Source organism: Simochromis diagramma, unplaced genomic scaffold (genome assembly GCF_900408965.1).
Source record: "Simochromis diagramma unplaced genomic scaffold, fSimDia1.1 OVJJ01000304.1, whole genome shotgun sequence".
Lineage (NCBI taxonomy): Eukaryota > Metazoa > Chordata > Actinopteri > Cichliformes > Cichlidae > Simochromis > Simochromis diagramma.
The window spans coordinates 7,989,392-8,011,128 of record NW_024387030.1 but is presented as its reverse complement, the minus strand read 5'-3'; the positions used below and the strand labels follow the sequence as shown (position 1 = coordinate 8,011,128).

The window sequence follows — 21,737 nt, the reverse complement described above, 5'->3', positions numbered from 1 at the left end:
ACCTAATTGTGGTTTGGCCCAAGTACACAACCGGTGTGCAGTTTTCTGAAATGTTTATCTACTGTCTCTTCTTCCTTCTTTCTCTCATTCAAATCAAAAGTATGTACACAAAAATGAAAGTACACACACTTTCATTCATAACATTTTATATGTCGAGACATAAAAATACAATTTTACCTTCGGCAGGTCGGCTCAACTACATAACACAAGTAATTATATATTTAACAAAAATTCAGCCACTTTGCAGGAGCAGTATACAAAAACTAAATGTAAACACCAGCCAGGTGCTGCTAATCAAATGCACTCGATTATCCGATCATCAGTAAGTGTGAGCACCTCTATTATATCCAGATTCTTTCTGATTTATAGTCTTAGCTCTCACCAGTTATATTTGACACAGTTCGATTAACTGAATTCATTTGTATTTCAATCAAAAGTTCAGTATTGGAAGCAGTATTACACTCATCTGCATTTTCATACACTCTCCTTCATATTTGAGGTTTTATATATCAACATATCTTAAAATTAGCTAAATACAATCGCGTATGAACAACAAATTACATTTTATTTTACATGGAAAATATAAAAATATAGTACAACTTTACTGCTTCTACAGGAATTAAGAGGGTAGGTTGTGAGCATCTCTAAAAAAAAAAAGCAGAAGTCATTGCTTTGAAGAAGCAGTTGTTGCTGCCTGTCAGTCTGGGAAAGGTTACAAAGTTTTAAATTTGAAAGATTATTCACAAAATATTCAAGATAACTGTATCACCCTGAGAGGGAATGTCCCGACCTGACCGAACTGACCTTGAGGACAGATTGTGTAATACTCAAAGAAACTGCAAAAATACAAAGAACTACATCTCAGACTCTACAGGCCTCAGTTAGCATCTTAAATATTGAAGTTCACGACAGCACAATTAGAAAAAAGACTGAAAAGGTATGATTTGTTTAGAAGAAGCGAAAGCCTCTTTTCTGTAAAAAAGAACATGGCAGCACGGCTTGGGTTTGAAAAACGGTCCTCCACCAGGATGATTGACTTAATTGTTCACTGGTGTACCCATTAAGTAGGTCAATGACCTACTTAATGGTCATTGTAGTAGGTCTGAATAATGTCACATTATATTCTAATGTGTTGTTCTTTTGAGGTCATATTTACCTAATTTATCCCGATAAGAATTGTATAGGTGTACTTCTTTTTACCATGACTGTATATTAACAGCCGCTTAGTGCTCTGAAAGAACAAAAGATTAAAATACAAACAACAGAAGTGCGTCAAAAATGTTCAGATACAAATGAGCTGCCATGAGTTTAATGTGTGAGCCTGCTTAGCCTTAGTTCTGTTTCTCATCTATGTCTCCCTGCCAGTGTTTGAACACAGATGGTCTCAAAGCAGATGAGAACTGTTCAAAGCTGACTCATATCAAAGGCCCTCTGGCTCTTTTGAAGTGTAGTGTTTGCAACAGGTGACATTTTGGGCTTAAAACCATTTATGACTTTGAACAGTAGCCGTGGGCTGAACCTCCCTTTGACCCAGCAGGTAAGGAGAGGACAGATCAGGACGGAGGGAGACAGAGACCGAGGGAGTACATGAAAGTTAGTATCCTATCACTTCATGTTCGGCTGATTGCTGCAGGCCAGCGACACGAGGACGCTTCATGAAGAAAACCAAGCTAGTAAAGAATCAGGATAAAATTCGGAGCAGGGTAGTAGGTTTTTTTTTTTTGCATCGTATCTGGATAACTTGAAGATGACTGCTGTCTTTGTGTTTTGTTGAAGAAGACAGACTGAACAGAAAAATTAAGGTAAGAATGATGTTGAATGTAGGTACTTTGTAGATACTCTGCTCATCCATTAAAAATTTCACTGATATTAGAAGAAAATTTTAAAATGACATAAGGAAGAAAATCGAAAATCTTTCCCCAGTCTTCTTTAAATTTACTTTTTATAAGTATCTCTGTTGCTTGCACAACTCTGATGTAGAATTTCTGCACATCTGAATGAGCGACAGGTGCATGAGAGGACGACTGCTGACACAGACACTAAATAGCCAAAAGCATTCACTCATCTGCCTTCATGCACATATGACAGCCCATCCTTATCCAAGGATTTAATATGATGCTGGCCCACTTTGTAGCTAAAGTAGCTTCAACTCTTCTGGGTAGGCTTTCCACAAGGTTTAGGAGTGTTTATGGGAATTTGTGATAATTCTTGCAGAAGCATATTTGTGAGGTCAGACACTGATGTTGGATGAGAAGGCCTGGCTAGCAGTCTCTGCTATAATTTATCTCAAATGTGTTCTGTCTGGTTGAAGTCAGGACTCTGTGCAGGCCAGTCTAGTTCTTCCACACCAAACTCGCTCATCCGTGTCTTTATGTTACCTGGTTAGTGCACTGGTGCACAGACATGTGGGAACAGGAAGGGGTCATCACTAGAAAAACATTCTCTATGCACGCTTCTTGAACTAATCAGGTGAACATATGAAGTTTGCAGGTCTGTAGAGATTGACTCTGCAGAAAGTTGGGGACTTAATTTTAAACACCTGTGGCCATGGAAGTTATTGGAACACCTGAATTCAATTATTTGGACGTATGAGTGAATACTTTTGGCAATATAGTGCATGTGCATGTCATAGTAATCCAATTAGTGCTCTGATTACAGGATTGAGGCATTTCTGCATCTATATATATGATATGATATTATTAGTATCAGAATGATAAATGACTGAATGCCCTACAGCGGCGATGTTGGACCCTCTGTCAGACTGTAGCCCGCTCATCAGTGCAGCATCCTCTGGGAAGCTCCGTCTGGTCCGTCTGCTGGTAGACGGTGGAGCAGAGGTAAATGGGCGCAACCCTAAAGGAGAGACAGCTCTGCTGGCTGCCTGCAAGGCCCTGAGAGGGGAGCCTGCTGGGCCTGAGACAATTAAGCTCCTCACATACCTCCTCCAGAACAAGGTCAGTCCGCAGTGACAAATAGTCACCATTAAATACAGACACTTGAATGTAAACATGTGCATACAAGTTCAGCAGTTTATTGACTTAGGTGTATTTTTAATGCATAAAAAACTGTACTTGCTCTAAGAGAGGAGAACTTTTAATGCATAGTAAACAGGCTTGTGATCTATCCAGCTCTGCTTGTGTACCCCATCCAACTAAAAGGGTGTTCCTGAACATGCTGGCACCAGAGAACAGAATATAACACACTGTGAGTCACAGTTGAGAGCCACAACACAAAAGCAACAGTGCCAGATCAGTTCTAATTAAGAGAGCATTAGCCAAATTGCACAGAGTTCTGATAAATTTGGTTTCTATAAAATATACACTTGAGCTTTCCGAGTGACTCCTAACACCGGACCATGTCCCTTCTGGGATAACCATTTATCACTGAATTAATCACTCAATTGGATCTTTTGCACCGATCAGGCAGATCCTAATGCACAAGACCGGGCTGGGCGTACTGCGCTGATGTACGCCTGTATGGAGCGTGCGGGAGCTCAGGTCGCAGCCACACTCCTTGCTGCAGGAGCCGACCCAAGCATGGAGGATTACTCTGGAGCCTCAGCTTTGGTCTACGCCATCAACGTGCAGCATCAGCCTACTCTGAAGGTTAGTAAGGAGCAAAGAAAAAATGAAATGAAGTGTGAATCAATACATTTAAAGGATGGAAGAGGATATTATGAGGTTTTGCATTGTTTATAAGTTAGGGTTTTAACCCTATACCATCCTAAGATGGAGTTCATTTCAATTAATTGATATCATTTGGTTCATTTTAAATGATTATCATTAAAACTACCAGGATGTAATAGAACTCCAAAAGAAGGAGATTTCAACACCTCCACAAGACCTGTAAAGTTACTTTACCAGCATTCTTGTACTTCAGGTATTGATGGATGCATGTCAGGTCAGAGGTCGTGACATCATCATCATTGCCACAGAGGTGGGTGTGCATGGAGGCCCTGTGACCAGACGCTATCTGAATGTTCTCCCATCCCCAAACACCTCACCAGTGTCCTGCATGTCCCCATCTGACATCGTCCTGAAGACAGGCTCGCCAAACTCACCCGAGGGCGAAAACATCTTCAACTTCAGAGCAACAAGTGAGTAATGAGCTTTGTTTACAGGAAAATGCCTTGGTTTAATTGAATTATGGTGTATCCCACACCAGCAGGCTGTACCACTGAAATGGCTGTACACCTTCAATGTCTTAAATAAAAAGAACTGGGTGCATACATTTGAATTTATTTTGGAATTTCTCTAATCCCCAAGTTATTAAGACATATCTGAATAACTTGTACTTACATACAACCGTTTGAACGGATGATATTGGAATATGCAGTTGTTTAGAAATGGCTCAGAGAGACATTACCAGTTTGTTTGAATCTTCAGTTCTATTTCTTAGATCTTCAGTGAGTTGCTTGTATACTTGAAAAAAACTTGTGCATCCAATTCTTGTTTTTTAAAGTCAATAAAGATGTCTGCTGTATAATCATTCCACCCTGGAAAAAGCAGAATTCAAAGGAAATCATTAAAAGCCGAAAATGATCTCGACAGCCATGCCCATGATGACTCCATGTAAACTTCTGACCACAACTGTATTTAAAGACACTGACACGACTGTTGGTTTTAGTTAAAGTTCCAACAAAGCTGCACTTCTGACCACACCAAACCAGTCAGAACTGCTACTGCAGCCCTCACGGCATTTTCCATCTGAACAGAAACATTTCATCACAGGACGAGTTCTGATTTTCAGAGACGCTTCTCTTTAAAGGATTAGCGGACCCGATCCATGTCAACAAAACACTCCCCCACAGCATAACGGATTCCCTAACCGGCTCTGAATAATATTATCAGAGTTGTCTGGCTATACCGCCTTAAAACAGATCAATACTGCAATCTCTATATGCAGACACTTGCCTCTCCTGGATAATAGCAGATCAGCACTGAACAAAAACAAGTCTAGACAGATGAGAATAAATGCCTTGTGGTTGAAATCATTAGCTGCACGCTCATTCCCGAGGAGAGAAAATGAACATGTGTTGCCAGGGTGAGTGAAGCTTGTAATGAAGGAAGCTACAGGTCCCGACTATGAACTCGATTTGTACCATAGAAGCAGAGTGAATAAAGACAGATGGTTGTTATGGGAAAGATGTGTCATGTGAGGGTAAGTGATGAACTGGGGAAAACCTGGCTGAATATTTTTAGAATTTATAGCACACGCTATGCACAACATATTTATACGAATGTGTAGCTTTGCCTCGCTTTATTCTGGACTGAAATAGGATGGATTGCCATGGCTTCCTGCGTGGCACTGTGAGAGGTGTTCAAAGTGGGCAGATGTAAATCACAGGGACAGAGATATCACAATGTGACGACTGCTGCAGCTTATATCTTCTAAACAAGACATTATCAGTGACTTTTATCATAGATGTTCACCTTTTTTAAGACACTATATTGGTAGATTAAAAGCCTTGTATGTATCCAACAGGGAGCCAGCTTTATGACAAATATGAAGAAACATTACAGCAACAGAGAAAGGATGCCGCTTCTCAACAGCTTCTACATCTATGATTTTAACCCCTAAAACTGACTTCTTTTCTTCCACCAGGCCAACGAGGAAGTAGCAGCAGCGTTAGCAGCAGACGTCCCTCCTGTGAACCACTGAGCCGGTGCAGCTCTCCCCCTCTCAGACAGAGAATATCATCTGAACCCTGGCTAGCGATTCACAACCTGGCCTGTCTGAACAGAGCTTATGAGGAGGGCAGGAGCGAGAGGAGCCCACAGGAGGAGAGAGACAGAGAGGATTTGAGAGGGGAGAGAGGAAGGAGTAAGGGTGAGGAAAAGGAGGAAGAAGAAAAGGAGTCCCATTTTGATCAGTCCAGAGTGGAAGAGAGGAGAAGAGGCAAGGTTCAAAGGAGAGATAACGGATATGGAGGAGAGAATTACAGCCGCAGCCATGAGGATTTCTCTTTGAAGGCTTCTCATTTTGTCGTCTCGCTCACTGAGATGAGCTCTACTCATGCAACGCCCGGCAGCGTGGTCCTCAAACGATGTGTCACTCCTGCAGGGTCACTCTCAGACGAAAAGCTCCCCACCTGCCTGCCCCCTCACTCCCAGCTCCGCAGGAATACCCTCCCCTCTGTCACAGTCGACCCTCCTCTACTTCACCTCCCTCCTTTGGGAAGCCAATCCACATCTCACCTCCAGGTTCCAACCCAGGTTTCACCAGCCAAAAGCAGAACCATGGTGTTTCTGCCTCACCCACCCAGCTCCTCTCCTCCCTCTAGAGCATCAGTGAGGCCAGCTCTACTCCCTCCACTGCCCTCGGCTTCCTCCGTCACCTCGCTGGTTCCTCCTTCTGCCTCCTGCTACAACGAGAGAAACAGGAGGTCACTGCGTCGTCACTCGGTGCAGCTTGAACAGCTAAAAAGAGGAACACGGATGAACTATTTAGACATGTGAGACCATATTATATTTGAAGGATAATGGTCCCAGCGTCATTTTCACAAGTTAGGTTCGCCAGTACTTGGACTAGTTTTAGCCTCTACTGTATAATCATGGGAAGAGAAAAGTTTGGAGAAGGAACAGAACAGAGGATTTGAAGCATACTGCATGATGATAAGAAAAGGAAATACTTACGATCTATCTTAAGCACCGCACATCATCCATCAAACATGGTCAAGGCAATGGTATAGACACATATGTCTGCCAGTGGAACAAGGAGATTTTATTGATGGTGTGACTTTTGATAGAAGTCACAGGATAAATTCTGAAGTGTGCAGGGCTACAACACTTGGGATATTCTTCAATCGCCAACTCAGTTACCTGATCGTAACCCAATAAGACATGTTTTAAGTGCTTTAATTTTCTTCAGATACTCCAGCTTCCACCCCACAATCCAGATATGCATGTTAGGTCTAGTGGTGACTCTAAATGTATGTTGTAGGTGTGAATGTTAGCATGAATGGCTGTTGGTCTCTGTGTTAAGCCTTTAACAAACTGTCCAGGGTGTATGACAGCTGGGACAGGCTCCACCTCCCCTCAAAACTTTCAGTTAGATACAGATACAGCCTCTGAAAAATCCCTAAACAATTAATGAAACACTTTTGTTAGACCCCATGACTCAAAGCTGAAAAACAGCAATTGAGTCGCATTTTAATTGTTTGATTTAACACTGTGGTGGTGTTCAGAGGCAAGTTAGGAGAAAAAAAAATTGTACTGCTGCCCAAAAGCTTACAGAGCTTACTGTATACTCAGACTTGTGATTCTGAGATGGAGTACGGTTTATTAACTAATTTAACTTTAGAGGATACCTGCTTAAATTCTCATTCAACATGAGCAATCAATCAACTCAAAGCTAGCTGTGGAAACCATTCACAAATATCTGGGTTAAAACACTAGTGTTTTGTCAGAGAAGTACAACGTGAACCAGCAGAACATAAAGAAATGCAATGAAAAAGATGTAAGAAATTGAATAGTCAGTCAACAAATAACTCAAACACACTAACAATGGGAAAGTGGATTGCTCTTAGAATTAAGTAACTTAAGGTTTCTGCTTTTAATTTCTGCAAAACCGTAAATAATGAATTATAAATTAATCCCTGGCTGCAGCCCTCTTGTTGATTCTGTATTGAACACAATGGAGATATAAACTGTATGAAACAAATATTTAGAAAGAAAAAACTCACACAAACCTTTTGAAAACTGACTCCTGTTCATCAACTTTTGCATTTATGTTGGAGGCAAAAATTTATATTCATGGCAAAAGGAGTGAAGTCATTTTATTTATTTTTAATATGTATCTACAACAAGGGGGACACAGGCAAAAAACGACTGACAACTTGATGAAAATTAAAACAAAACAAAACAAAACAAAAAAAAATACATCATCAATGCAGATTCCCACCTTTTTTCCAATAAGCAATATTTTTTTTCGTCTAAAGAAACTTTACAATATAAAGAAACATACGAAGGAACCTCTTATTTTACTACACAAGACATTTAGGATCTGAAACTACCCTAACATGAGATACAAAGCAACTCCCCAAGGACAGACTGCCTCATATTCAATACTGCTTTGTCATCAAGAGGAAAAATGAGGAACTGAACAGGAAAAACACAAACAAAAAACAAACAAACAAACAAAAAAAAAAAAAAAAATCTTTACTCCCCACCCCCTCCCCCAAAAGTCCTCTCTTAACCCTCCCCACCCCTGAATGTTACAGTATTATACATCAGCACAATAGAAATACAGAAATGATCAACGTTGTGACGGCTTTACTTACAGGACAGAAAGAAGTCGGACTGCATTTTATACAACAGCATTTCAAAGTACAGGGGAGGAAAACGCCTCTTCCTGCACCACCTCCACCGCTTCTTAGCAACAAATCTGTCCCACGTGTTATTGTTTTTCCCCATTTTTACTTTCCCAAACATTTCTCTTGCCTCATTTTTAAATAGATTAAAAAAATTCCTTCATAGTAAAGCATGAACTCTGGTCCCTGGTGCTTTGGATTGAGAGCCAGTGTCCTTTGTACCCCTCCTTTGCGATTCAGTTGTGTCAAGAGACCACAAGTTTAATTATAAAAATGTCTTTACCTCTGTTTTTGCAAATTCATGGTCAAAAACAGAGGTAGGTTGTGCCCCCCCAATAAATTTCCAATAAAAGAGGCAGAGGAAGAAGACTTATATCTCATCTGAAGCTGAGTTTTTCCAGGTACATGTGTGTGACAGTGAATTAGCTCGACTACAAAAAGGTTTTTCCTCCCTTGTCCCGCTGGACCCCTTGACACAACAGCGCCGATGCACAGTAAAAGCCCCACGTTTGTCTGTGATGAGGTGAAATAGCATAATAGTCTTTAGCAGCTCCAGTTTCCGTTTCTCTCGTCATTCATATTATTTCTGAGTAAAAGACAGGCCTTCTCTGAACAAATACACAGTTGCCCAAATCAGCTCGTTTCGGATCAACTGTTAAAGTCGTGATTTGAAATATCAAAACATGTCAATGATATCAAAATGCATTTTACAGTATTTACAAAAAAAAATTAAAATTAAAACATGGAGTTGTACCAAAAAAAAAAAAAAGAAAAAAAAAAAAATCAGAGAGGGGTGGTGTGTGACTGAGTGTCTTGTGTGTCAATGCTGGCCTATTAGAGAGGTGAGAATAGGGAAGCAAATGGAAGGGAGGCCACTCGCTACAGTCAGAGCAATGCCATTGCTGCTTCCTAACCTGCCGTTCTCCAAAATAAAGAAAAAAAACACCGTTGATCCGATCAGCAGATGGCCAGAAGCCATTTCACCACAAGCAACCGTAAAAAAGAGGAAGAACAGCACATATTCGAACGAAAACACCTGCAAGCTAAAATGAGCGGTGTGTGAAAGCAAGCGCCCGCAAAGTGCAGACGGACATCACAGTGTGTGGGGGACCTCATCGGCAAGTGAAAACGATCCAAGTGTTCACTACAGGTCAGCAGACAGACGAACATGTTACGTATGTACACGACAGAGTGAACAGTGGGAAGCATTAGTGGGAGCGGTGTGAGTGTGGTCAAACTGTGGACTCGTGTTAACGTCAGCACCTTTCGGGATGGATGGAGGGGGGTCTAATGATGGAGATAAGGAGATGCTGCTGAGTGGATCTGCATATTTACACAGTTGCTACTAGTTCTGCAGTTGAGAAAGAAATAATAATAATAAAAAAACAGGGATAACACTTAAAAAAAGGAACAATGATTCATAAGACAAATTAAAAGTACATAAATAAATAGAGCTGTGCATTTTACTGCAGGGAACCTAGGAGACTCTTCTTCGGGTGTGAGTTACTGAGCAACAAGTTAAAATTTTAGATCTTATAAAAGGAAGTTGCCAACCTCCCAAAAAACAAAACGAAAACAAAGAACCAATTAGTACCGTGAGGAATAAAATCTTACCTGCAGGGGGCAGTGTGCTCACACGGAGCCTCATGTTACACAGCAAATAATTACCAATTTGTGTGCACGTATACTGTCTTCATCATAATAAATGTGCCCTTACAAACAACAGAAAATTAGAACCTAATCTTAAAATGATCATACCAATAATCATTAATAACAATAATAAAAATAGCAATGATACAATACATACACAAAAAAGGAAAATCCTGTTCACTGATCATCACAACACCTCTGTTACAAATGTACACACAAGGAGAACAATGTGGGGGGCACGAAGGTCGTTTCTTCCCGACCCACCGATAACCCCATCAGGAACAGCAACAAATCAAAAAACGATGATTAAAAAAAACAAAACAAAAAAATCCAAAGTCGTGGTTGAGACGCTTCCAGGCAGCTGCTGAGAGACCTGACACTGTGTCATTAGGGGGAGGGCTGTGTTTCAAGTCTCCTTTCTCCCCCTTTCTCTCCATTTGTCCTCCTTCCCTCGCTCATTGTCTAGACCCTGACAGGAAGCCAGGGAGGCTGGGGCCGGAGTCAGAGAGGAGGCTCTTCCTGTTGCTCTGTGACTGCTTCCTATTCACACCCGCAGCCAGCTTACATGCGCCGGGAGGGCCCGTCTTAATTAGAGTCCCAGCATGCTCAAGGGCTGTCCCAGAAGGCTGTGGCCGTAGAGTTCCCGAGTGAGAAGAGGGGAAAATTAAAAAAAACAAAAACGGGGTGGTGGGTTGGGTAGTAGTGGGTCCCCGTTTGAGGAGGGGACAGAGGGTGTGTGTGGGCGGAGGAAGGGAAGTGATCCAGTCCAAGGTGAAGTAAGGATTCAGTTGAAGAAAAAAAAAAAAATCAGGTGTAGGGTTACAAAAAGTAAAGAGGGGGAAAGAAATAAATGAAAATACAAAAAAAAGGAAAATAAAATCACACACTCATCGTCATGTTGGGTGAATACTGAAAAGAGAGAGAGGGAAGGGGGAGGAGGGCACAGATGAGTGGATATGTCACTGACAACATTTAAAACACCAGAGGGCGCTCAAACCCCGCCCTGCAAAGCTAGAGGAAGCTCAGACTATGGTTGAAGCCAAGCTTTAACTCAGGCAATCAGAACTTTCTGCTGTATGTCTAATAAGGGCTGGGAATAGTACATATATGATTTGTATGGACTGAAATGAATTCTAGCTTTCAAACAGATATTTAGCAGTTTTAATGATCATTTATCCAGCAGCTGTTTAACTCAGATGATACCCAGCCCCGCTACTAATTAGCTGAATCGAGTGATTAAGGCTTGGCTCGAGTTCTAGTCTGTGCACCCGGTGGCTCTTCAGGCCAAAGGTAAGAGAGCATTACATTTGTTTATGCAACACAAGGCTTACAGATACTGCCACTTCTAGTCATTTAGTAAATTTTTAAAATGAAATAAATCCAGGTATTTATAATATACTCAAGCGCAGCAAACATTTATGTCAATCAACTGCAACCACATCACTGATACAGAGGGAACTGTATGAGCTTTTAAGTGATTAGTAAGCGGCTACAATGCAAGCAGAACACAAGTTATTAATCCACTGTATGTATGTATATATATATATATATTTAAAAAAATATTCTACACATCTTTTTTCCCTCTTTTTTGGACATTGAAAGTCGTATTCAGTGTAGCAGGTTTTGCTTTTCAGGTTTATCAAGCTGTGTCCCAAATTACAAAGTATATCATAATATATAATTAAACCTAAAGAGGAAGAACAACTTTTTTTTTTTTTTTTTTTTTTTAAAGGAAAAAGGTTCAGTCCAAATAGTGAGTCCAAATACTCACTTTTAGACATTTTTTTTATTTTTTATTCTTGCCTCTCTATGATTAGTTAGATATAGTCATCATAACTGAACAGCTTGGGCTGTGAACACACAAACCTACTGTTTGCGAGGGGCAGCCAATCAGAAGAAAGGTGGCTTAAAGTGTGAGGGAAGTGAGCTAAAACAGCATGTATCAGACAGCAGGTGAAATGAAGCAAAAAGCCCAGTTTTAGACAAACTGGGATTATTCTGATTTGTGAAACATGCAAAGCTACTCTACTCAAGTCTAAGAAGAAAATATAGAGCATAAAAGAAGCTCTTTAAAAGTATAAAGACTAAATAAGAAATAAAGCTGCACTTAAAAACAAGCCTAAAACTAGTTATTTCAAAAGGTCTGCTTGCTTCCTTGTTACCAAAACGTGAACTAGAAATTGGGCTGGGTCTTTTCAGGCTCTGTTGTGTGGCCACAGGCCTCCTTTGCGTGTGAGCAGAGTCACGGTATTAAATTAGTTTTGGCGTGAACTGCTGTTATTTTTGTCTGTGACTGATTGTTAATTCCTACTATGTCATGCTTCTCCCATGTTAGCGATACCCTATTCTCGTCCATATGTGTCCATTTCGTTGTGATCACTAACACTTGCATGTGTCACAAGACTTTCTTTAATGGCATCCATTGAAAAGCAACAATGCTACCTTACTGCTCCAATACTAAGATCTGTTTAGACTAACCAATTCAGCTAAAGTGAATTAATAAACCGAAGTGGGACCAAATTTCATAAATATTACCAAAACATTTTCAACAGTCTGAGATTAATTCTAAAAAACCAGGTGCACCCTCTGCTTGCATTCTTCCACTGGTTCATGTCAAGATGTCAAGGAGAACTGTTAAGGGGTCATGAGATGTCATTCATTCGCTCTACTCACACTTTCGCTTTGGAATGGGTTCAAAAAGTTGCCGCCCATTTCGCCGTCATCTCTCGGCGTCCCTGGAGGGTTGTTCATGCCCCCCATGTTATTGGGAGAACTCTAGAGGCAGAAACGGAGGGTAAAAATCAATGTTAAACTGAAAAACTGTTTCTTATTGGCAACACAGTTGAAGTGCAGAAGGCAGAGATTCTAAAAAAGTGCTTTAGTTCACAAAAATACCCAAATAAGAAGCGTTTATAGAAAATCTGATGTCGACATACCTTTGGCAACCCATCCATATCCCCAGACCCTGAGGAAGTAAAAGGAGATAAACAGGTCAATTGTTTTTGTAAGCAGTTTCTGTTTGTATACATACCAAACCATCAGTGTTCAAACCCACCTAGTGATCCATTCATGTGGTGTGGCTCCATGGCTCCCATAGCTCCCATTGGCCCATCAGGCCCAGGTCCCATAGGGAACTGGTGAAAAGGTGTGGAACAAATCTAATGAGTAACCACTAACACGATTCTCCATCCGTGCCCTCTCTGATATAATTGTGATGTTTTCAGCCCGAGGTGAAGTTGAGATTGTTTAATTTATTCTCCCCACTTCATTCCCAGTCAATTCTTATTGAGCTCACTGTGGCAGCATTTGGTTTCTCTAAAGCTGGATTGTACTGGTGCCCAGTGATGTGGTTATAAGCCCTATTAGAACTGGATTATATTTTGAGGTGAAGACTGTAATTTTAATCATTACAATAGCATCCATTATTTTAGCCAAGAATCAATGTGCAATATCTGAAAAATTAAGCGAGGCTGCAAAGTTAAACTTCTAAGAGAACAGTATAGTATTACTGTTAAAAAAGAAAAGTTATGGGAGACTCACATTGGGTCTGTTGCCTCCAGGTCCAATTGGATTCATCATCGTATAGATGTTTTCACTGGAATTAGTTGAATCTAAGAAAAAAGAGAACAAAACGTTCAGTTTTGGTATAACAGGAGGTTGACATAAAATCTCTGAATCAAATATGAAAACAGGAAAGCAGACATGAAATAATGAGAGCACTCAGACTGACAGCACTCGGTGAGTGGACACACTCATGCTTTTTTTTTTTTTTTTTTTTTTTTTTTTTTTAGGTGAAGGGGAAAATGAGAGACACTTCTATTTCTAATGCACAAGTGTTAGTGCTGGGGACATAGTTAGGTGACGCACCACCTGGGCTTGGCATGATGGGAGTTCCAGGTGGACCTCCTCCGCCTGGAGGACCCTGAGGAAGGAAAAAAGACAACTGTGAAATTATACTCATTGGAGCATAAATGAAGCATTCTTTAATACAAAAAAAAAAAAAAAAGCCTACACTGCATCCTAGTCAGCAGACATGCTTTTATATAACAACTCACCACATAGTTTCCTGGAGATGAGGAGGAGTAGGCTATCTGCAAGGGGGAGGAAGAAATAAAGAGTCAGATCTGAAGGTTGAAAGATAGAGATGTTCATCTAGACAAGAAAATTAAAACTAATACAACAATCCTGCAGTAAACAGCGAGTCTGTCAGGGAGATTTTCTTCAGCTGGTGAAAATGCTTTGTCAGAAATTTCCTCGATTTTTGTGCAAGAGCTACCCGTTTATTATCTTTGGGTATTTAACAAAGGAGATGCATGACTTTGGTTTAGCATCACAGAACAACAATGAGAAAGCACATTCTTCTCAGAGGTTTAATTGGTGTTGCTTAAACTTTAGTCATCTCCAAATGTACTTGATGAACCTGGTTTTAGGGGACAAACTTGTCGGCACTGACTGATGCAACACATTAGCCGTGTTCAAAATGATCTCCAACATTGTTTAAACATGTTAAACACTTTAAATCTGTTTAGGAAAACTAGACGAGTTCATTATACAATGCATTGAGTTTGAATATTGCCAAGTTATTGCTATTCTTGTTGCTATAAGTCTGCCTGCCACCTATTGTGTATGTGCAGAGGGCTTCAAACTCACAGAGTTAGCATTAGGACCTGGCCAAGGCCCTCTTCCTCCGGGACCCCTGAGGGGGAAAAAAAAGAAAAGTTTAGAAAGCAAACCAACAATAAAGGGAACTGGGAATATAAAGGAAATATGAGAGTTATTTAAGTTTACTAGATCCAAGGATAAACTCTGGACACCTTTTTCCAACAGCTCCTCGGAATTAATGAAGAACATTTAACTGATGTCCTTTTTTTGGATTCTGCTTGCTACTAAAACTACTTGAAGATGAAGCAAATGGGACTTACATGTTCATTCCTGGCATTGGACCACCCATTGAGTTGGGAGGAGGCCTCATACCTCCATAATTCTAAGAGACAAGATGTTTAAAAAAAAAATCCAACACACAGTTAGAGCTTCGAAGCAAAGTTACAAGAACTTTAAAAAGATTTGATTTTGTTGAGTGCACAGGTTTCAGTGTTTTGTTTTATATTCACACATCATGCACAAAACATGACTGGACTGTCAAAGGCAGATAACAAAAGACACAAGTCTTTACCATAAGTGAGTAATGACAATTATAGCAACAAATTCAAGAAAAGTTACATTTCACCCTGTAAGAGGCGCTTCCATACAGTTATATAACCATTAAAAGCAAGCCTAAGTGCACAGCTGTCTCATTCACTATTGCAATTACTAGATGTAGAAACTAACTCCCATCAGAGTTTCGTGCCCTCTGCGCAGCCGATTTGTCATACCTGTGGGCCCATGGCCATTCCTCTGGGAGGGTTCATTCTCATTGGTCCACCCATGTTAGGATGACCTGCAAGAAAAGACCCCCAGAGTCACACACTGAAAGCAACACAGGAATTAAGAAATGCCACAGCCACTTAGAATGGTTCCTTCTAAGCCCTCTGGTAGCAACACTCGGGCCTCTGAAGCTATAATCTGCACTTAAAATCAGCACAGACCCCTTCCTGAGCCAGACACACCCCCACATATTCAATCTATTCAGGAAGAAATAGTCACACAATCTGAATTTATACAAAATCCCCCAAAGCCCTAGTATGAAGACAATGCAGAGTTTTGTTTGTTTTTTTAACTTCTTGATTACCGACCAAATCTTTTAAGGTATTTTAAAATATCACTACTTTTAAAGTAGATTCAAGAAAATCCAAACTAAAACTTCAGTTACAGACCCATCATCTGCTCTGACCTGTAACTACGACTGGCCTTACCTTGCGGTCTTGTTGGGTCCAAACTGTTTGGCAGGAGAGGCTGAGATCCGGGGATACCACCAGGAGGCTGAGAAAAGAGCAAATTGATCAACACACTGGCATATGTTGGCATCACAGATTCTCAGTGGTGTTAAAAAAATAAAAAAATAGATAAACACAATTCAAAATGCTGCTCAGTACCTGATTTGGCATTCGGAGTGAGGGCCGCGGTCCACCTGGATACCGCGGTGACATGAAAGGCTGCAGTAAGAAACAGGGGAAGAAAGAAAAACAGAGGGAAAGGAGGGTGGGAATTATAGGGCAAAGGAGGACACAGAGAAAACACAGTTTCTATTATTGATAGATTCAAACGCACTCAAACAGGGGTGATGGTGAGGACACAGATGAACGCAGTGGTGTTGGAGAATGAGAGATGACAGTGAAAAAAGTGCAGATTCATCAACATAATAACTTGGAAACCAACAAAATACACTGGCATAAGAGCCTATTTTCTGATTTTTCAAATCTCCCGCTTATACTAACAACACGCACATTTGTGTGTGCTTAACGGCAGCGCTCACACAGCTCCCTGCACAGCCCGCGTGCTCTCACTGTGGTGTAAGCTGATTCGGCCTGTGGTCTGCCTGGCGTAGTTAGAGACACCTCAGGCCAACAACACCGTTCAAAACCTTAGCGGAAGCGTGTCCACACTCTCTCGCACATAAGACGGAAACCAGAAACCACAAGAATGAAGAGCTGAGCTGCCGCAGTTAATGGGTAAAGGCTAGCTTTACCTCCAGAGTGGCATCTGTAGCTACTGTTCTGGATAACTGCTGAATGACTGAGGATTGAAGTTTTTAAAGACTGGATATGTGTTTGTCAACTGGCAGGCTGTAGCAACCCAAGCCTCTGGTTGTTCTACGTGCATCAGTATACCCATGTGTTTTGTACGTATATGTGACGTTTATAATGCCTTTCCCCTGTTTTATTTATAAGGTGTTAAAACAAGTAAGCAGGGGGGGAGGGGAGAGGTATGAGCATGTGTGTGTGCTAAGAGTGACGGAGAAGATAAGTGTGCAACCCCCCACAAGCTGCTCCAGGGGAGGGGCAAGGAGTGAATTATTCATCCCACACTGGGACAGCTGATTCTGGGCCTTGAAGAGGAGCTTGCGTTGCTGCCTCTGGAAGCTCGGCTTTCATAAAAAGGGGGCCGACATCTACGGGGAGTTACCCTGAACAAAACTGGAGCTCACAGGGCTCAAGGGTGGGAGAAGAAGAAGAAGGTGTGTGAGCAGTGAATGGGAAGAAAGAGGTAGTGTGTGGGTGAGGGGTAGAGGGGAGATTTAGAGGGAATGGAAAAAAAGAGGGGTGTTTGAGAGAAAGCATTTGCTTCTTACCTGGCCATGGGGTCCCATCATGGGGTTGCTGGGGTTGTGTGGGGGGGGCTGTGCATGGGGGGACTGCTGAGAGCCGGGTGGTCCCTTTAAGAAAGAAGAGCGATATCAGAAAGGGGAGGGGCAAAATGTGGGTTTACACCTGGAGGAATTACCCAATCAAAGTTATGAGAGGAAGATGATGGGGAGGGTTGGGAAGGGGGGGGGGCAGTGGGGAGTCAGTGGGGAGTCTTTAATTTGAGGTAGAAGGAAGCACAAAAGTGGGAAAAGCTGCATCTTAACGTGGAGTTAAGAGTTACTCCTTAAAAACCCATAAAATGAAAAGTCATATAGGAATAGTTTCAATGTGAGTTTGAGTTCAAACAAGCTGACAGAAATCTTAAAGCATAACCATCTCTCTGATACTTTGGTCCTTCTTGTTGGAGAATTAAATGCATTCCCTAAATCCACATGGGGGCAGTATTGCCCAAGGCTCACTGCAACAGGACAGGCAGCAGCAGGACAGGCACAAGAGGTAACTTCAAACCAGAAAGATGATACTGGCAAAAACAAGAACAGGTTGGAAGTTTTTCCCTGCTTATCGTCAGCCTACTTCAAAGTAAAACGCGTGATCCTGTGAGGGACCCCTCTGCTGCTCTAAAACACTGCATCGTTATTGCCCACTTCTCACCCAGAGACACGCAGTTAACGGCCTCTAATAAAGAAGTCATTATGCAACAGTCTTGTTTCTGCTCCATCACTGTTAGTGCTTTCAGTGCATTGGTTTTTTTCCTTTTCCAGTTGTCCGAAGAAAACAAAAGCTGGCTGATTTAATGGTAAATGGAATAAATGGAATTTTCCATGTATCCCTCCTAGGCATCCGGACACACACAAAGACAGCACACCGATTACCTCAGTGAGTCTGGTAGTATTTGGACAGTGACAACATTTTTTGTGAATTTATCTCTGCACACACCCAATAATGGATCTAAAACAAAGCAATTCAGTGTAGACTTTTGGCATAATCCTAGGGAGTTCAGTAAAAATACTACAGTCGAAATAAATTATTGCAATTGTTTAAAAAAACAAACAAAAAACAAAACAGTATTATCGGCTCAAAAGTAACTACATAAACTCTCAAAAAAATAAAAAATAAATAATAAAATAAAAATCATACCAAACGGCATGATTTTAAATACCTGATACACAAAACTCTTGCAGTCAGTGACTGCCTAAAGTCTCAAATGCATTGACATGACCAAAGGTTAGGTTTCCTCCCATGAAATGCTTTGCCAGCCTTTTACTGCAGCCTCATTAAGTCGCTGCTTGTTTGTGGGTCAGTCTGCCTTCAGTTGTCGTCCCTAAATGAGAAACATGCTGGGTTGGGTTGATGTCCGGTGACTGACCCAACCATTTAGCAACATTACATTCTTTGATTAGGAAGCTCTTGTGTTACTTCTGTTGTACATTTTGGGTCATTTTAGAGTCCCACTGTGAAGAGCCATCTGGCCAGTTTAGCAGCAGGCTGCCTCGGTGCAGGGGCTATAGCCATGTACACTTCACAACTCATCCTGCTACTGCTATCAGCAATCACATCAGCAATAAACACAAGTGACCTCGTTCCACTGGCAGCCATATATGTCCATACCATTGCCTCGACCATGTTTGACGGATGATGTGGCATGCTTAAGATCGTAAGAGTTTCCTTTTCTTCTCCATATGCTTCCCATCATTTTAGCAGAAGTTAGATGTGGTGTGGGCTTACAGGCCTTTTGATGTAGCTAAGCTCTCCAGCGCATTCCTTCTTTTTAAGAATGCACCATATTGTTGATTAGACCACTCCTAAAGTTTTTTCAGCTGAATGACAGCCTTCTTCACTTGCATCGAAATCTCTTTGGACCTCATGCTGAAAGTCCCAGTGAGCAGCTACCAAATGCACATTCAACTCCAGACCTTACACCTGCTTAGCCGTTTATGTCCCAACTACTTCTAATGCTTTAAAACGTAAGGGTTAAATTTAAAAAATGTCCATAAGTGCTAAACAGTCAGTTCAATATTATAATTTTTCAGATGAAATGAAGAAATCAGCTGACCAACAGAATCTGAGCCAATCGCTTTGTACAACTGACTACCAAAAGTCACTTCTTTTTTCTTCAAATGCATAGAGACAGACATCAATTCCATACAACTGCTTGGTCTGTTGTCTGTCCAGCAAACACAACTGCTTGCTTGAGTAAGAAATAGGTGTACTAATTAACAACAAACAACAACAAGATTAGATGGGGTCTACTTTATTGTACGGACCAATATTTGTCTGGGGCAGCAGAACTGTCAGAAGGGCGGCCTTGATAAAAAGCTCTTAATGAATGAAATTCATGGAGAGAGAAAAAAAAAAAAAAAAACCATGAAACTTTGTAATAAAAAAAGAAAAGAAACCACTTGACCCAATTAATATGAGGTCAGCATCTCAGAAGAAAATTTGAACAACCAACAACTATGATAATCTATTAGCGAATTATTTTTAAACACAAAAATGTCAAACATCTCAGCTGCGAAGATTTGCTGTCTTTTTGCAGAATGATGGAAAATTGAACTGTTTGTTTTTATTTTGAACTCTTGCTCGTAAATTTTAAGTCATATCTTGAAGCTGTCATGTCTTATCTGACATACAGTAGACAAAATAACAACTCAAAAACAAGAAAAACATATCGACTGGTTATGAAAGTCATCAGCAGCCGCTGCTTGGATCTCGTATGTCCTTGACAGATTTCTGCATAGCTGCTTGTGTTGTATGTTAAGAGCATTTAAATTTGTGACTGCTTTAGCTGGGAAAAAAAAAAAAAAAAAGATATGGTGAAAGCAAGAGTTTAACATTTCTTAAAAGTCAAATATCAGAGGAGGTATTGTTTAGGTGTCAGGTCTGACGTTCTTAACAGGATTTCAAACAACGCTCTGCCTGCGTGAGCCACATTTGCAGTGAACAACCGAAGCTTTCTGTTACAGTAAGGTCGCTTGAACACAATGTGCACACAAACACAGACACACAAGCCATCGTCCAATCTTACTCCTCCACCAATGTTATAAATAGCACTTCCATGCATGTCTCGTCACCCCCTCTCCCCCCTACCCTTTCCCTTGCTTATTCACAGTCATACTCTCACTAGCCCCCCCACCACCATCAGCACCACCACCCTCACTCTCAGCCAGCAAACAATAGGGTGGGACGTAGCCACAGAAACAAACAGTGGGCCACAATCCTGGTGGCACTGATCTTTCACATTTCCCTCTCTTCTTACTCCTCCACTCACCCCTCTTCCTCTCCATCCTTCCCTCTCCCTTAATGTGTCACTCGCTTTTTCGCTCCTACTCTTCGCCATCACCTTATCGTGCCTCCTGCCAAATGCCAGTGCTGTCCATCACACCACTGCCTCACAGTGTTTTTGTTTGTGAATGTGTGCTCGCATGCTTGCACGTGTTTGTATACTGTGTGCGCGTTTGCATGTCTCGTTCTCGTCACTCTTCAGACAGCCATCTCCCACACTAAAACCTTTCCCTTCACAGACCTGGGACAGGTCAGAGACAGACGAGATGGAGATGGAGGAGTGGAGAGAGGATGAATACGGGATGGCTGAATCACAAATCGGCTGAACAGCAGCCCAGCGAGCGCAGAGCCACAGATGAATGAACAGTATGAGCTTCAGAGGCTCTGGTGGGTGTAAATATCTAGAGTGGAATAAACAGTATTTGGAAAAATGTGGAGGGGGAAAAAAAAAAAAAAAAAAACTGCAACTATGCTGTCATCTGATTAAACTCCATATAGATTTTACTGTGAAAGTCTTAATTAGTAGAACCTGACTGATATCGGAAGTCAAATTAAAGGCTTAAGAAAACGAGTATCTGATCAGTATCTTAAGAAGTCTAATAACTGAGAAAAACCCTCCTTTTACTGTTTATAAATATAACAGATATTTTCAATTAGCAGCAAAGCCATGCCTTTTTCTTTAGATAAACTTTAGGTTAAGAAAATGTTCCTGTCTTCTTGTGTAAATAAACCACCAACTGGGCTAATCAAATATTGCTCAGTAATTAAGGTGCAAACAAGGCTGCTTTTATTTGCTACTTAAAAAAAGTTTTCATAAAATAAAAGTCAGCTTCTGTACAGAGAAGACTGTAATTACTGTCAGAATAATAACATGAATGAAAATTTAAAAAGAAACCTGAATAATTTCTCAACTGGGAAATGTGCACGTTTAGTGCAACTACTATAAAATGTGCTAACAATAAAATAAGAAATTGCTAGTTTATTGCTCTACAGAAATAAGTGAACATCGGAGAAGGAAGTCAAAGAGTAGACTAAATATAGATTATTTGTTTTGGGGAAGTCAGAAATGAATGAATGGCAGATGGGATAAAATGAGAAGTGGGTTTGGTGATGACACAAGAGTGGGGTCATACCTGGAAGAAGCCTGGGGGCATGGGACCACCTGGCATGGCATCATTGGGTGGCATGTTGCCCATCACTGGGCTTGGCGCTGCCGCTGCGCTCTGGAAAACACAAACAGATGAATTCAA

The 21,737-nt window shown here is 41.1% G+C and overlaps 2 protein-coding genes across 4 annotated transcripts in view; one reads left to right on the top strand and one right to left on the bottom strand.

Moving 5' to 3' along the window:
• Window positions 1–1,442: 1,442 nt before the first annotated feature.
• Window positions 1,443–8,113, top strand: LOC120739996 (ankyrin repeat domain-containing protein 34B). Its single transcript, XM_040042043.1, has 5 exons — window positions 1,443–1,802; window positions 2,737–2,954; window positions 3,423–3,605; window positions 3,880–4,096; window positions 5,605–8,113. The coding sequence occupies exons 2-5, from the start codon at window positions 2,742–2,744 to the stop codon at window positions 6,456–6,458; spliced, it is 1,467 nt and encodes a 488-aa protein (XP_039897977.1). The 5' UTR covers window positions 1,443–1,802; window positions 2,737–2,741; the 3' UTR covers window positions 6,459–8,113.
• Window positions 8,114–8,409: 296 nt separating this feature from the next.
• The window catches only part of zgc:110158 (uncharacterized protein LOC553590 homolog), a 35,967-nt gene continuing 22,639 nt past the window's right edge, over window positions 8,410–21,737 (bottom strand). The window contains exons 5-18 of one of the 3 annotated variants that reach the window (XM_040042045.1): window positions 21,621–21,710; window positions 17,190–17,273; window positions 15,994–16,053; window positions 15,814–15,880; window positions 15,334–15,398; window positions 14,884–14,945; window positions 14,612–14,657; window positions 14,017–14,052; window positions 13,832–13,883; window positions 13,502–13,572; window positions 13,017–13,095; window positions 12,898–12,926; window positions 12,635–12,736; window positions 8,410–10,870 (exon numbers count right to left, since the gene is read on the bottom strand). In XM_040042045.1, coding sequence (XP_039897979.1) covers window positions 10,841–10,870; window positions 12,635–12,736; window positions 12,898–12,926; window positions 13,017–13,095; window positions 13,502–13,572; window positions 13,832–13,883; window positions 14,017–14,052; window positions 14,612–14,657; window positions 14,884–14,945; window positions 15,334–15,398; window positions 15,814–15,880; window positions 15,994–16,053; window positions 17,190–17,273; window positions 21,621–21,710 — 873 coding nt within the window. In that variant the 3' untranslated portion in view covers window positions 8,410–10,840. Of the gene's footprint in view, window positions 10,871–12,634; window positions 12,737–12,897; window positions 12,927–13,016; window positions 13,096–13,501; window positions 13,573–13,828; window positions 13,884–14,016; window positions 14,053–14,611; window positions 14,658–14,883; window positions 14,946–15,333; window positions 15,399–15,813; window positions 15,881–15,993; window positions 16,054–17,189; window positions 17,274–21,620; window positions 21,711–21,737 lie in introns of all 3 variants that reach the window. The other 2 variants (XM_040042044.1, XM_040042046.1) reach the window with 2 other exon arrangements.

Bases quoted from the DNA above. Each gene is read 5' to 3' on its own strand.
- LOC120739996 (XM_040042043.1), top strand. From the start codon at position 2,742: ATGTTGGACCCTCTGTCAGACTGTAGCCCGCTCATCAGTGCAGCATCC. The intron at 3,606-3,879 runs GTTAGTAAGGAG...CTTGTACTTCAG, and splicing joins AGCATCAGCCTACTCTGAAG to GTATTGATGGATGCATGTCA. The intron at 4,097-5,604 runs GTGAGTAATGAG...TTCTTCCACCAG, and splicing joins CTTCAACTTCAGAGCAACAA to GCCAACGAGGAAGTAGCAGC.